The sequence below is a fragment of the Aspergillus novofumigatus genome (genome assembly GCF_002847465.1).
Source record: "Aspergillus novofumigatus IBT 16806 chromosome Unknown P174scaffold_3, whole genome shotgun sequence".
NCBI classification, from domain to species: Eukaryota; Fungi; Ascomycota; class Eurotiomycetes; order Eurotiales; family Aspergillaceae; genus Aspergillus; species Aspergillus novofumigatus.
In genome coordinates this window covers 3,729,613-3,743,795 of record NW_020194276.1, presented here as the reverse complement: position 1 = coordinate 3,743,795, position 14,183 = coordinate 3,729,613, and the positions used below count along the sequence as shown (strand labels likewise).

Genomic DNA, 14,183 nt, shown 5'->3' with positions numbered 1-14,183 from the left:
TTACCCACTACGTACTACAGAAGACGACCAACCGAAGCAGAGGGTATGATAGTATTACCGTCTGGTAGAAGAATTGTGCTCTGTCCCTCCGTCGACGGCTTGCCGGCCACGTCGTCATCGTGTTTTGCTAGGGCCCTGGTTAGACTGGTTCAATAGTTCTAAAGCTAAGACTGACAGGAGCTAAATAATCTGTGCTAACTCAGATAGGTAGACACGCATGACTGAAGGATCTGGTTGCTCATCCAATAGTGTTCCTTCTTTGGAGTCTGCTAACATTTCTAGTTCACTTATAACTTTCCAGCCTCAACACTTTGACAGAGTCCATCATAAGAGGACAGAAACAATATCTCCCAGAATTTCCCGTGATGATCCGTCGATGTTTCTGTAGCGCCCTTCAATTTCTCTGACGCCACGAAACAATTGTGGGGGTATTGCTACTCTTACCGGTGAGAAACAATGGTTAGGACCGCAACTGGAGAACCTGGAGGAATAGACCAGAAATGCACGGTACCTGAATATGCATGGAATGGGGGAAGGGTTCCTGAGCCTTGTTCATTCGCTGCAATCCGTCATACTACGGAGTAAGTCTCTTGCATATCGACGAATCCTTCCTGTCGAATATGGAGTGGACGCGGAGAGCTGGAGACCCCTCATTGACCTTGAGAGTGGCCAGTTGACCTCGTGCCTGCGGGGCAACAAGCCATCTGAACTCTTTTATATTGACTGTAGGCTGCAGATGTACCTCCCTACTGATGGAGTATGCGACTCCTGATAAACTGTTTCATCTCGTTTAGGCACTCGTACAGAGTCAGGTACCTATCCACCAGATAGGCTGGAAAAAATAAAACTGTTCCAGTCATGTCCAACTCCGACCAATGTCCGAACCTTGTTTTCCCGCTTCAGTTTAATCTGCAAGCGACGTTGAGTTCCATGTTATTACTATTATTGGACATAGCACAGTTTGGTCTATTAGGAGAGCTAATTAGATTCTATCTGCTATTCAAATATGATGGGCAATGGCGAAATATCCTCGTCTGCTAAGTCGGGACCTTAGAGAACCGCATTACATACTTCAATTGCTCCGATATACTGTGTAGCATCGTTGTTGCCGATGATCGCTCTTAGGGCATCCAGAAAACCAAACATAATTCATAATGTTTCAAAAGAAAATCATACAGCATGATGCACGATCTATGCCGATACTACATACTACGATCTGCTGAAGCTTGTAACCGGCATGACTAATGATATCACGTGACACTACATGCGGAAGCATCAACTGCCCCGGCGGAAGTCGGCTGTTCCAAAAGTGATATCCGGATCTTGAATAACATTGCAATTGCCATCTACGTTCCTTGCGGAGTCTACGCAGCTACCGTCCTGCTACAACCATTGGCATTGCAACGAGTCGACGAGAAGAGAATTCACGAAATCAAGACATCATGGGCGCCGGCAGCTCCAAGCCCGAAGGTTCGACTGGCTCGAAACATGTTTTCACCAGGTATGCTCTACATGCGTCCCTGATCTCAATTGCTTCACTGTCGGACCGCATCGCGCTGGCATCACCGCGATGCTATCATCGATTCCGTACATCGAAGGGCCCGTTGCCGAGCGGACAAAAGCCCAGCAACAAAAAAAAAAAAGCAGCAGAAAGCCCTACGGCCGATCCAGCCATCCCAATATCAAGACCAATCCGCTAACTTCTCAATCCAACAGCAACGCCCCCATCCAATTCTCCTCTAACCTCGTCGAGGCTCTCCAGACCAACACCGAGGTGCGTCTCCGAGCCCAGCCAACACACCCCAACACCCTTTGCAACGCAGACTCCAATTGCATTGCACTCCGAACCAGACCACAACTAACAAACTGACCGAAACCAGACCGACTCCTCCCGCGCCAAGAGCCTGGAACTACAGATCCAAGCCCGCGTAGCCCAGGAACTCGAGCGCCTCCGCGAACGCGAGCAGCAAACCCTCGCCGAAATCGAAAAGCGCCTGGCAGAAGTCAAAGACAGCGCCCCGGCCGCCCCCTCATCAACACCAAACATCACCTACCCCGCCGGCTCGCTGAACCTCGACGCGCCGCGCATCCCCTTCGCGGGCCGCGAGTACGAGTCTACCCCTGCGCCTACTGCCGCCGCCGACCAGCCCATCAACCGCGATCTGAGCCGGGAGTCCGTGAATGCGGAGATTGAGCAGCTGCGCGCTAAGCTTGAGGGACGGCGGAAGCTCGTCGAGGTGGATGAGCGTGTGGAGCGGGCGCGGAACGAGGTTGTGACTTGTTTGCGGTTGCACGATAGACGGCCGTTGGATTGTTGGAAGGAGGTTGAGGGGTTCAAGAGGGAGGTTGCTAGGCTTGAGGAGGCGTTTGTGGACCGTGTTGTTGGTTGAATTCGTGCCGCCATGCTGATGCTATTTCCTCTGTTGTTTTAACAAATAGATCTACCCGGTCCTTCTCGCGTCATGCATATGTATAGCTATCTATCTTTTGTTGGACTGGTTGAAACGAGATCAGCTTTGTTCTACGATTTCGTTCATCTATTAATTTCCATATGTAGATTGCACGCATGCGAAGAAACGGGAGCTTCTGATTGAAAAGATATATTTCTAGTTGGGTATCATAAAAACACAATCGTATCCCATCTGTACCAACTATACCAAGTAAACACGCACATATACTTCAGTGCTAAATAAGCTCCCAGAAACCAAGCCGGCCAACTCGCTCGCCGGCACTACGGACAATGCACATTCTCCTCTCGCGCGCTTTGCCCTTACCAGGCGCAGAAACTTTCGATACCAGGATCGAGCCAATCCCCGTACCCTTTCCTTCGGACAGGTTATAGTTACCCGTCGTGACGAACCCGATGAGGTCTTCTTCCGTGGGGACGGGGAGGTGTTCCTGACGGGAGTCTGTATCGGCTGTTGGGGTGATAAGCGACGCCGCGAGCTTCTGACGGGCATCCTCTTGGCCAGCTGGGGGCTCGGCAGACTGCTGCAGATGGTCCTGAGAATGAGCGGCTTTGCGGTTCTTTTGCTGGTCCGATGCCAGGCGGAGCCATTTTTGGCGAAGTTCTGGGTTGGTGGTGGGGAGGCGGTATATGCGCGCCGCGGGCGTGGGCGTACCGCGGTGCAAGAGGGATATTTTGACAGTTGCAAGGGCGGATTGATCGGTGGTGTCTGACGGATTGTTGAGTGCAGCTTCTGCCTTGGCAAGGGGCAGGTGGTGTATGTTGAACGGGGGAGCATGGCCATCGACGGCTTGCTGTTCGGCATCACTCATTTGCGTATCTTGTTGCTCAGAGTCTTGGGTCTGTTCTTTCTCCGCTTCGTTATAATCTGGCGCTGAATTTTTCGGCGGACCCTGGACGAGCCTCTCCCAGTCGCACGCCCAGCCATGGCCGAGCTCGCCTTTCTGCCCATTTCCCAGATCTAGACTATCGAATTCCGTTCTCCGGCCCTTTGGTCGTCTTTCCCACTCCTGCTTGGCCTTTTCCCGTTCGCGGACGTTCCATTCCCAGCCAGCACGTGTGCCGGGAAAGTCGCCGGGGAACCAGGGCTCTCCGGCTTCGAACGCGAGTTGCTGTTGTTCTTTGAGACCGCCAAATCTGACGTTTCCGCCGCTCGAGAGTGGGTAATACATGAGCGAATACCAGAGCGGAAGGACGCATTTCCATGGCAATAGAACGGTCCATGTCCCAGGCGCATTGTTGTTCTTTGACTGACTGGTTGATCTTGAAGCGAGGATCATCACCGGAATCTTCGGGTCGGAAGCTTCAGCAGGAGGGTAAACTCCTGGTCCAGCTAGGGTCCGTCGACGGTTAATAGCTTTCTGGCTAGGAAGTTGACGAGTAGCGGCCAGTCGTGCACGGCGGTCGAACAGGGCAGGTGAGGTCTGGGTGGTGTCCGGTGACCACGTCGATAGTAAGATAGCCAGATTCTGCATTTCGGGATCCGAAGCTAGCGGTTTGAGGGTCCTTGGTGGGAAGTGAAGACGAGGATCTGAGACGCAAAAGCCGAGAAGAGCATTTTGCGGCAACGACGAAGGGTTTGAGACCCCAAGTAGCGAAGTCCAGGTGCCCTCTGGACTGCCTGCTGGCGGTTCAGCACCATCCGGCACCAAGGGCATGAGCGCTGAGAGTAGAGCCTCTGTAGAACCCGGACCAGTAATCTCGACGCTTCCAATCTCGAAGCGTAAGTCCTCCACCATCACAGGCGGATTTTGCCTCTTCGATATCTCCAGGAGCTCGTTCCATAATTGCAGAAAAGCCGACGGGTGAACTCGGATAAAAAGCTTCTTTCTGTCCTTCTGGCTCTTTTTCTTCGGCCCATCAGCTTCCACCATTTCCACATCGTCCGCTTTTCCATCTGCACATCTGATCAACGTTATCGGTGCGATCGGTCGATGTGTGCCTTCACGCTCAAACGCCCAAGCTTGTAAGCTTCTTGTCCCAGCCCTCCACTTCCTACTCTTCGGACCCCAAGCATCCTGTCCATCAACCCCAATTCCCCTCAGCACCGCCTCCAAAGCCTCCTCGGTGCCTTCTAGCTGAATCGTAGACATGTAGCTCATATCCCAAGCCACCGCACCCCTGGCCCCCTTCGCCCGGTGCGAAGGCCTGTAGCTCTTCTCGGTCGGCGACAGAGGCACCGCGAACCGCCACAACGGATCCTTCGAAGTGGCCATGTGCGCGCGCTTCGCATGGAACATATGCGTCGGAAGCCAGGTCTTGCACCGCTGCCGTTTCTTGTACTTTGATTCGGGTGACGGCGGCCGTGAGAGCTTGTTTTTCTTGATCTTCGGCACTCGCGGGGCGATGTTATAGGCGTGGCTGCCTGCCTCTTCCAGAGCCTTTTGCTTATCTTTGTCCCGCTTCGCTTTCGCTGCCGCACGCTTGGCTTTTGTCTTTGAATTGAGATTTTGAAGCCGTCTAGCGGTTTCAAGGCGAATGCGCAGGATTTCTGTCGGTCTTCGTCGTCGAGCGGTCACAGTGGGGGTATTATCCTCGATCATCTACGCGGCCTGGTAGTGAGCAGAGCTTTTCTGAATTCAGGTTGACCTCGACAACGCCCTACGAGGAGGATAGATAACTGCTTACCTCTCTCTTCGCCCTCGCCCTCAGTCTCCGCGGAACCCTCTTCACATTGTGGCTGGCCGTCCGTCGTCTCAACGCGCGGGGTACTTTTTGAAACGCACGGCTCGTCAGAGCACTCTTCGACCGTTGCATCCCAGACTCAAGGGCACGGATCTCGAACTCCCGAGCATCGACATACGCGGCGACATTCAGCTCTCCGGACGCAGAGAGCGCCGCGTCGGCCGACTGAACCGCGAGGGACCGAGCATCGAACGTTTTGGCGCGTTTGCGGGATGCTGCTGCGCCAAGTTGTGGTCCCGGAAACGCCGACTTGCGCTTTGAGGGCTGGTTCGAGGCCATGATGGCCGATGGGCGGAGTTGGCAAACGGATCGAATAGGTTAACCGTCGGAGAAGTGTTATTATTGTTGGTAGCCCAGGTGCAAGCTTGGTTTACAAAAAAGTGGTGTTGGAGCTTAATTTCCGGGGCTTTGGCGCGTCATTACGGCGGACTATAGCTACAATGTGGACTTTTGGTATTTTTACAATGATTACAGATCACCGCACCTCTCCTCCCTACAGTTGCACGCACTGCATTATCCCTACTAGATGAGAACATAATATTAATACTAGACAGCATTCAATATCACTACTAGACAGCATTCGATATTGCTACTAGGCGAGAATTCAATATTAATACTAGATTATTATAGTTAAGAATCATTCTGAATTATAGTAGTTAAAGGTTAATATGCAAATATATATACATATGTATATTACTACTACTACTCTATACTATTACTAATAAACACGATTTATCTCTTATAACTTAACCATAAGAGTATTCATATTGAATTCTCACCTAGTATCGATATCGAATGCCATCTAGTATCGATAATGCCGTCTAGTATCGATATTCAATGCCGTCTAGTATCGATGTCGAATGTTGTCTAGTATCGATGTTGATGTCGTCTAGTATCGATATCAAATGTCGTCTAGTATCGATATCAAATGTCGTCTAGTATCGATGTCAAATGTCGTCTAGTATCGATGTTGATGTTGTCTAGTATTGATGTCGAATGTCGTCTAGTATCAATATCAAATGTCGCCTAGTATCAATATTGAATGCCGTCTAGTATTGATGTCGAATGTCGTCTAGTATCGATGTCGAATGTCGTCTAGTATCGATGTTGATGTCGTCTAGTATCGATATCAAATGTCGTCTAGTATCGATATCAAATGTCGTCTAGTATCGATGTCAAATGTCGTCTAGTATCGATGTTGATGTTGTCTAGTATTGATGTCGAATGTCGTCTAGTATCAATATCAAATGTCGCCTAGTATCAATATTGAATGCCGTCTAGTATTGATGTCGAATGTCGTCTAGTATCGATATCGAATGCCGTCTAGTATTAATATTAAACTCTTATCTAGTGCAGCCAGAGCAACTATGGTTTACTATAATAATGTAGGAGATTCGTGGAGGTAGTGGCAATAGGTAATACACGCGATGAACAGTAAAAAACACCAAAAGTCTGTATTGTAGCTACAGTCCGCCGTATGGCTCGCCCGGGTGGGCGGCTCACCTGGGAATTACGTTAGTTAACTAATGTTTCTATGACTTTGGACTCTCCTTCTGTTCTGCGTTCTGTATCTAAGCCTCCATAATTGAGATCAACCGAATACCGTCAAAATAATCGATTCCACTCAAATAAGCAACAGTACCTACCATAATCGAATCAGTTCATTGGTTCCATCGGTTCCATCGTTTGAAGTAGCAGTACCAGTCATGAGCTCCACCGGACCACCTTCCTCATGCAGCAATCACAGTGTCATATGGCAGTCATTAGGCAGGAGTCATTGACCTCACCTTACTTCGGACACTATCTTAACACCTCACTTAATACCAACTGACCTTATCATCAAATTCAAGTGGCTGAACACACCCTGAACATTACTATTCCAGCTCTCTTTTCTTCTCTGTTGTTTTTCTATCTCGGACGCTTCACAGATCATGGAGCAAGGCGGGAAACACCAACATTTGTCGCCTCCCGAGCTCTCAAATGGAAACTCACAACATCTACAACCTGAGCTCTCAAAGTCACCCGAATTCTCCAAGTTTCCTAGTCCGTTGAGTCCGCCGCCTCGTTGGCCTGCTCGCCAGTTCCGCAGATGTGTTTCGAGATCCCCAGTCACCCCCGAAGTTCGTCAGGCGATTCTGTCGTCTTTCGACTTTGAGAAGTCATACGACGAACAGCCGGAGTCGGCTATACTCAAGCTGGAGAAGTTGTTGGGATATGAACGCTGGCCGTGGCTTGATGATCTTGATCGGCGGAACACTATCTGTGACAAAGTCTCCATGATCCTACATAAATTCCTCTGGTCTCATCGGTTTGTTCTCTATTCCTACCCTATCGTTGCACAAGTCCTTTACTGATGTCACAGTTATTACTGGTTGACGGATACCGGTATCGACGGCAAATCCCGGCTGCTCATTTCTCCTAAGGAAGGAATCGAGCCCTTGCCCTTGCCAGAGTGGCTGTCCACCCCTTATATTGTACGCGTGCCCCATCAAGACTTCACGTACAAACCGGAAACTGGCGAGGAAATATGCGAAAATCCGACCATCACCAGTGGCCACGCAATCTTGGATTCGGATCAAAGAAGGGTTGGTACCTTCAGCTGTCTTATGAACACAACGAAAAGTCCCCAGAATCACCAGCTTACCTGGTTATGTCCGACAGCCGGACATGTCATAGATGACCTCGCATCGGAATTATTCGTCCAGCCATATGACACCTCCGGGGAGATGTCGTTACGGGTAGCTACAACGAGCGTACGCACCTCTGGCCGCCCACAACACTCGATCGACGAAGAGCCCTCATTTCGTGACGATTGTGCGTTTCTTCTTGTGAAAGAAGAGGATTTACATGCGTTTCAACGTGTTCTTTGGAACTTAAATCCTTTCTGCGTTAAGCGTCGCCTCCGTGGCGGTGTCGATATATTAGACCCGTTGTCGATCTCTCGGTACGCCGACCTCAAGAAGAGAATACGAACCAATAGGGTGATAGTATGCAAGTATGGCTCCTCGACAGACCTCACTGTTGGGTGTCTCGTCGAATTGACCAGGCGTCCTCCCTTGGGTTGGTATGGTGACGAGGATGACAACGATCTTCAGATGGATATGGATGTTAATGAATGGATGGGGTTAGTTAAGTGGATTGGGCTTCCGTTCTCCGCACCGGGCGATAGTGGGAGTCTTGTTTTCACCATGGTGGACGGAATAATGGCTCCACTTGGAATACATGTCGGGGCGCCAGAGAACACGAATTCTTCATATTTCATTTCGATTGAGACGTTTTGTTTCGCCGCAGAAGCCGAGGGCTGGGAGCCGCGTTTCGCATCCTGTTGAGTGTTTCGTTCTAGAGGCCGGTGCCTATCATTATTAGTAGTAGTAGTAGTAGTAGTAGTAGTAGTAGCTAGTGGAATTCAATTTATAGTCGCTTGAGTGCAAGTACCTGTTTCGCTAGCATTGTTAGCTGGCGCGCGTTGCAAGCATTCCATCTCAGTCTCTATACATCACGGCAAGCCATTGGAACGAAACCGAAATGACATGTTTTGGTTTTCTAAGTATGTACACGAGAGGGTCAATCGAGAGGGTCGATCGAGAGAGCCGCTCATGATTCCGCCTAATTAACTATTGAACTATATACGCAGATGGAATATACACCCGGAGCCGGGCGTTTAGTACAGCAGACTATAGCTACAATGTGGACTTTTGGTATTTTACAATGATTACAGATCACCACACCCCTCCTCCCTATAGTTGCACGCACTGCACTATCCCTACTAGATGAGAGTTTAATAATACTAGACGGCATTTAATATCCCTACTAGACGACATTTGATATCGATACTGGACATTGACATCGATACTAGACAACATTCAACATCGATACTAGACGGCATTTGACATCGATACTAGACGACATTTGATATCGATACTAGACGACATTTGATATCGATACTAGACGACATCAACATCGATACTAGACGACATTCGACATCGATACTAGACGACATTCAATATTGATACTAGATGACATCAACATCGATACTAGACGGCATTCAATATTGATACTAGACGGCATTCGATATCGATACTAGATTATTAGTAGTTAAGAATCATTCTTAAATTATAGTAGTTAAAGGTCAATATGCATATATATATATATATATTACTACTACTACTTCATACTAATTACTAATAAAATGATTATTCTCTTATAACTTAACCATAAGATATTAAATTACTATAGTATTAATATTAAATTCCTCATCTAGTATTAATATCAAATGCCGTCTAGTATCGATATTAAATGCATCTAGTATCAATATCAACTGCCACCTAGTATCAATATCGAATTCTCACCTAGTATCAATATCGAATGCCGTCTAGTATCAATATCAAATGCCATCTAGTATCGATATCGAATGCTGTCTAGTGTCAATACCGAATGCCCATCTAGTATCGTTATCGAATGCCATCTAGTATTGCTATCGAATGCCGTCTAGTATTAATATCGAATGCCATCTAGTATATTGATATCAAATGCCGTCTAGTATCGATATTGAATGCATCTAGTATCGATATCAACTGCCATCTAGTATCGATATTGAATTCTCACCTGGTATCGATATCGAATTCCCACCTAGTATCAATATCGAATGCCATCTAGTATCAATATTGAATGCTGTCTAGTATTAATATTAAATTCTTATCTAGTGCAGCCAGAGCAACTATGGTTTACTGTAATGATGGTAGGAGATTCGTGGAGGTAGTGGCAATAGGTAATACATGCGGTGAACAGTAAAAAACTCCAAAAGTCCACATTGTAGCTACAGTCCGCCGTAGTCATCCCTCCCGGCCGAAAAATGCACAGTGCCACACTGTCACACTCCCAAGCACCAATAGCAGCCTGGGGAAAATGAAGCCCTGCGACGCTTTGACTCATGTAGATCTTCAGGGTACTGGGATACTAAATGTTCAATTACACTAAGGCTATAGTTCGCTTGTACTTAAAACGTAGTTCCTACCTGACATCATACGGTTAGATAAGGGCGAGGGCAGGGAAAAAAATTCTTCGTAGCTTCATTACAGCGTTGTGTATTTCTGTCTAAGCGGCATGTCTAAAGATCTATCACGAATCTTGCCCATAGCAGGCTACTCTTAGCCCGCCATCGAAAAACTTCAACGCCTTTATTAATCCCATGTCGGCATCTATCATGTCTAGTTCATGCGTTTACAGGTGCTTGAGGACGGTCTCGGCGCTCGAGAACTATAGCATCATGTCAGCTCGCCCAAGTCTCTAGCAGCAATGGAATAGACGGAAGACTACTCACCTCGAGGTGGTTCTTAGAGGGCTCGAGAGCGGCGTAGGTGACCTTGCCGTGGTCAATGACGATGGCGTAACGCTTGGTGCGGCCTTCCTCATCGGCCCAGCCAATGCTCTTGGAGAAGCGAGCCTCGGGGTCGGAAAGGAAGAGCTAGAAGATAGAACATTAGCAACAGATCCAATGTAGCGAAATCGCACTTTTCTTTTTTTCAGAGGGAAACATACAATGTCGTCACCAGTGACCTGGTTGGCCTTGCCCCAGGCGCTCATCACATAGGCATCGTTGTAGGCAAGGACGGCAACAACGTCGACACCCTTGGCACGGATCTCGGGGAGCTTCTCGATGTACTCGGGAACGTGGCGAGCAGAGCAGACGGGGGTGAAGGCACCGGGAAGAGCGAAGAGGATGACCTTCTTGTCGGCCCACTCCTTGGAAGCGTTGTAGTTGATGGGGATACCGCAAGCAGTGATCTCACCCTTGTCCTCGGACCAGGGGATGTAACTGAACGGGAGTCAACGTTAGACCTGATGGATTGGACATACTTTGACAGTCGAGGGAACTTCCGACAAAGAACAGATGAGCAGAGAATACTTACGAGAAGACAACGTCAGAGGGGAAGCTGTCACCGGCCTTGAGTCCAGACATGTTGACGGATTGGATTTGAGAATGCGTGTTAAGGGGAGTAGTGTTCTGAAGAGAAAGCTGTGTGAAGTAGAGATGAAGAAGAAGCGGTAGGCTAGAGTAGTGGGGTGATTTATGGAACTAGAAGAGAAAAGAAGACGAGGCGGGTGAAGGATCCATGGCGGTCAATATATACACAATCTGGTCCATGACGGTTGGAGCAGCCCCTGACAAAGCCAGCAAATGATGTGCCAACGGGCCGCTGGAGGCATCCATAAGGTGATCCGAAGCAGAAGGATACCGAAACCCATCGATTGGGGACGAACGGAACAATCGCTGAGTTGCTGGCTTGGTGCGTATTATCAAGAAGACCGCCCGAGACTGGGAGGGGATCCCCACCGCGGATCCCTTCATCGGCGGATGCACCACTTCTGGCTGCTATCTAGACCAGACAAGTTGACAAATCGGTTTGCACTTCTGGGTCAACTGAAGTCATATGGAAAATTCTATTCGATGGCAAACTGGCAATTCATTCTAGAAATCAGATTATCAGATCAAACTAGGTTCCTTTTCTTACATATGAATTGGTTAGTCGTCTGTACGAATTCCCTGGATATTTTATTAAGCAGAAGTGGTGTTAAATAATGTAGGTACCTTGCAGACTAAGACTTGACGATCTGGACTCGATCGGATTATGCTACCTATCTGCCCATTAATGAGAGGTCCGTTCGGTGATAGGTATAATTCTTATCCTCTGTCTTCATCATGCATGGCGAAAATGGTGCCTTCGATATGCTGATCTCGCACCAATCATGATGATCGATCTGATGCAGCGACAGACTACAGTACTCCGTATGCAATTGACCCTCAAAGACACGCAAAAATGAGGCTACGTACCTCACTATCTCTGGGCTTCACCGCCCACTTTCCGATGCCCCTCTATTTCTTCGGCCGCCCAACGTCATATTCTTGCACGTGACAATCCAATTCTGCAGTGTTGTGCTGATGATCGCCATGGTGGCGTCAAAGTAGTGAACTATCATAGAAAAGTGCTGCGAACTGGTTTCTTTACTTTCTAAATCCTTAATTAGGATCAATAAATAACTGCTACTGATAAACTTTACCTTTTCAATGGGATTTTAGTGACGAGTATCACACTTCACTCAACATAATCAAATTGGCTATCGTTCGGGTTATATATATTTCGAACAACTCCGGGCCGTAGACGATAATATATCCTCCGCAGTTTATGAGATGACGTGTATCAACGCGATTGATATGTCAGATGAGATGTACACCTATCACCATCTATTGGCATTATATGAGACATCTGGAGACAGACCCAAAAGCTGAGATTATGGACATTGCTGCAATATCTGGGGCTAATGCCATCGCGGACGAGATGGGATATGACCTACCATGCTGTCTTCCAAATCTGGAAAATTTTACTCGTTAGAGCCCAGTAACAAAATTATGTAGTATGAGGGCTGGCTTCCAACAAGATTGATGTTCAGCTGTACATTAGACATAGTCTCAACGTTGTGTGGTCAATAATTTTATCTCGCTTCAAACTGTCAGCCAAAGGGCGTATACTAGACCCAGCACGTGATAGCATCGTACATGATGACTCAAATTGGACGTCAACAAATCAACAAACAACCAAACAACCACAACCGAAATTTGAAATAGACAGTTCACCACATCAGTCACAATGGCAGACCTTAAACCTCCGTTTACCGAAGAGACTGCCAGAAAGAAGGTCAAGGCTGCTCAGGCTGCCTGGAACACGCAGTAAGAATACACAATGAGCACATCCCAGCAATCGGCGGGTGTATATCATGGAATGCCGTTGTCACTCATCCATCTCGCTCTGAGCCTTTGGTCCTCTCAAAGAAAGTCTTTCATTTTTGTTTGATTTGGTAGATAGCCATGATAGAAACTCAGCGCAAAGCATCTTATTGTCTCATCCCTTGCCCGAGCACACCATTCCCTCGTGGGTTCAAATCCCGGAGGGATTGACACCAGCATTTCATTCCTCCCTTGATTCGATTTTGTCGTTGCACCGGTCGCTTCGGGTCTAAGCGCTACATGCCCTATTGAGACTACTACCATTACTGTAACTAATCACTAACGCCAATGTGCAGGGACCCGGTCCGAGTCGCTCAAGCCTACACGCCTACATGCATCTGGCGCAATCGCGACTCATTCCTCTCCGGCACAGAAGCTATTGTCACGTTCCTGACCCGCAAATGGAAGCGTGAACACAGTTACCGACTCCGCAAGGAGCTCTTTGCTTTCACGGATGACCGTATTGCCGTGCAGTTCTGGTACGAGTATCAGGACGCAGAAGACGGGATGCGCTGGAAGCGCTGCTACGGCCTTGAGGATTGGACGTTTGAGAGGGAAACTGGCAAGATGCGCAAGAGGATGATGAGCGGGAATGACTTGGTACTTGGACCGGACGGGAACGGTGACGGCCGATGGTTCGTTGATGGAGTTAACGTCGATGCTGTAGACATCGGCGAAGAGCATTGGTAGGCTGTTGAGTCTCGACATAGGGCAACAAGAAAGTTCTAGCACGTTCTTCTGGCGTCTATTTCATATTCATATCAAAGTTCATGAACTTATACCCCGTAGGCGAGGCGAATCTGAGGAACAGTTTGACCCAAAACCCAATGTTGATATAGTTGGACGCCACATCCAGCCTATAGTAAACTAGAGTGACCTTCGAGCTGTCTTGAAAGTGCATCTGGCTTCCATATCTAGCCGAATTCCAGAGCGTTGATCTCAATTCAATAGACGAAGTGCGTGCTATTTATTGTTGTATTGGAATGTTGAATGCGAGCACTTCAGTCCCTTGACCGCTAGCTTGGGAATGCCCCTCCCTTGTTGCAACAAGGCACATGAGGATACTTCGACCCAGTCTCAGTATGCTAGGACAGCAATCATCGTAAAATTTAAAAGGAGAAGACGGGAATGTTGGGATTTGGATTTGTCCTGCTGGATAAAGCAGGTTTTTGTGATTATGAACCTGCGTGCCCGAATCGTTAAGAAGCCATGGGAGAATGCGCGGGATGTCAGTGTCTTATAGTCAGC

General features: G+C 48.1%; 6 protein-coding genes across 6 annotated transcripts; 4 read left to right on the top strand and 2 right to left on the bottom strand.

Annotated features, from left to right (window-relative positions):
- Nucleotides 1-1,361: 1,361 nt before the first annotated feature.
- P174DRAFT_388046 (Mic19 family protein) lies at nucleotides 1,362-2,614 on the top strand. The gene is made up of 3 exons (XM_024823387.1): nucleotides 1,362-1,501; nucleotides 1,717-1,774; nucleotides 1,881-2,614. The coding sequence occupies exons 1-3, from the start codon at nucleotides 1,443-1,445 to the stop codon at nucleotides 2,388-2,390; spliced, it is 627 nt and encodes a 208-aa protein (XP_024684714.1). The 5' UTR covers nucleotides 1,362-1,442; the 3' UTR covers nucleotides 2,391-2,614.
- On the bottom strand, nucleotides 2,586-5,505 carry P174DRAFT_440710 (ribonuclease P/MRP protein subunit POP1). Its single transcript, XM_024827114.1, has 2 exons — nucleotides 5,096-5,505; nucleotides 2,586-5,010 (listed from the first exon to the last, which is right to left on the bottom strand). The coding sequence occupies exons 1-2, from the start codon at nucleotides 5,429-5,431 to the stop codon at nucleotides 2,686-2,688; spliced, it is 2,661 nt and encodes an 886-aa protein (XP_024684713.1). The 5' UTR covers nucleotides 5,432-5,505; the 3' UTR covers nucleotides 2,586-2,685.
- A 1,193-nt stretch (nucleotides 5,506-6,698) lies between these two features.
- P174DRAFT_450423 (uncharacterized protein) lies at nucleotides 6,699-7,945 on the top strand. Its single transcript, XM_024828934.1, has 3 exons — nucleotides 6,699-7,460; nucleotides 7,515-7,737; nucleotides 7,814-7,945. Exons 1-3 carry the CDS (start codon nucleotides 7,084-7,086, stop codon nucleotides 7,826-7,828), a joined length of 615 nt encoding a protein of 204 aa, XP_024684712.1. The 5' UTR covers nucleotides 6,699-7,083; the 3' UTR covers nucleotides 7,829-7,945.
- On the top strand, nucleotides 7,813-8,582 carry P174DRAFT_440707 (uncharacterized protein). Its single transcript, XM_024827113.1, has one exon. The coding sequence runs from the start codon at nucleotides 7,879-7,881 to the stop codon at nucleotides 8,479-8,481; it is 603 nt and encodes a 200-aa protein (XP_024684711.1). The 5' UTR covers nucleotides 7,813-7,878; the 3' UTR covers nucleotides 8,482-8,582.
- A 1,790-nt stretch (nucleotides 8,583-10,372) lies between these two features.
- On the bottom strand, nucleotides 10,373-11,589 carry P174DRAFT_388041 (peroxiredoxin family protein; the record flags this gene model as incomplete). The annotated part of the gene is made up of 4 exons (XM_024823386.1): nucleotides 11,062-11,589; nucleotides 10,691-10,967; nucleotides 10,473-10,616; nucleotides 10,373-10,408 (listed from the first exon to the last, which is right to left on the bottom strand). Exons 1-4 carry the CDS (start codon nucleotides 11,109-11,111, stop codon nucleotides 10,373-10,375), a joined length of 507 nt encoding a protein of 168 aa, XP_024684710.1. The 5' UTR covers nucleotides 11,112-11,589.
- Nucleotides 11,590-12,760: 1,171 nt separating this feature from the next.
- Nucleotides 12,761-13,740, top strand: P174DRAFT_440706 (DUF1348-domain-containing protein). Its single transcript, XM_024827112.1, has one exon. The coding sequence runs from the start codon at nucleotides 13,224-13,226 to the stop codon at nucleotides 13,623-13,625; it is 402 nt and encodes a 133-aa protein (XP_024684709.1). The 5' UTR covers nucleotides 12,761-13,223; the 3' UTR covers nucleotides 13,626-13,740.
- Nucleotides 13,741-14,183: the final 443 nt, after the last annotated feature.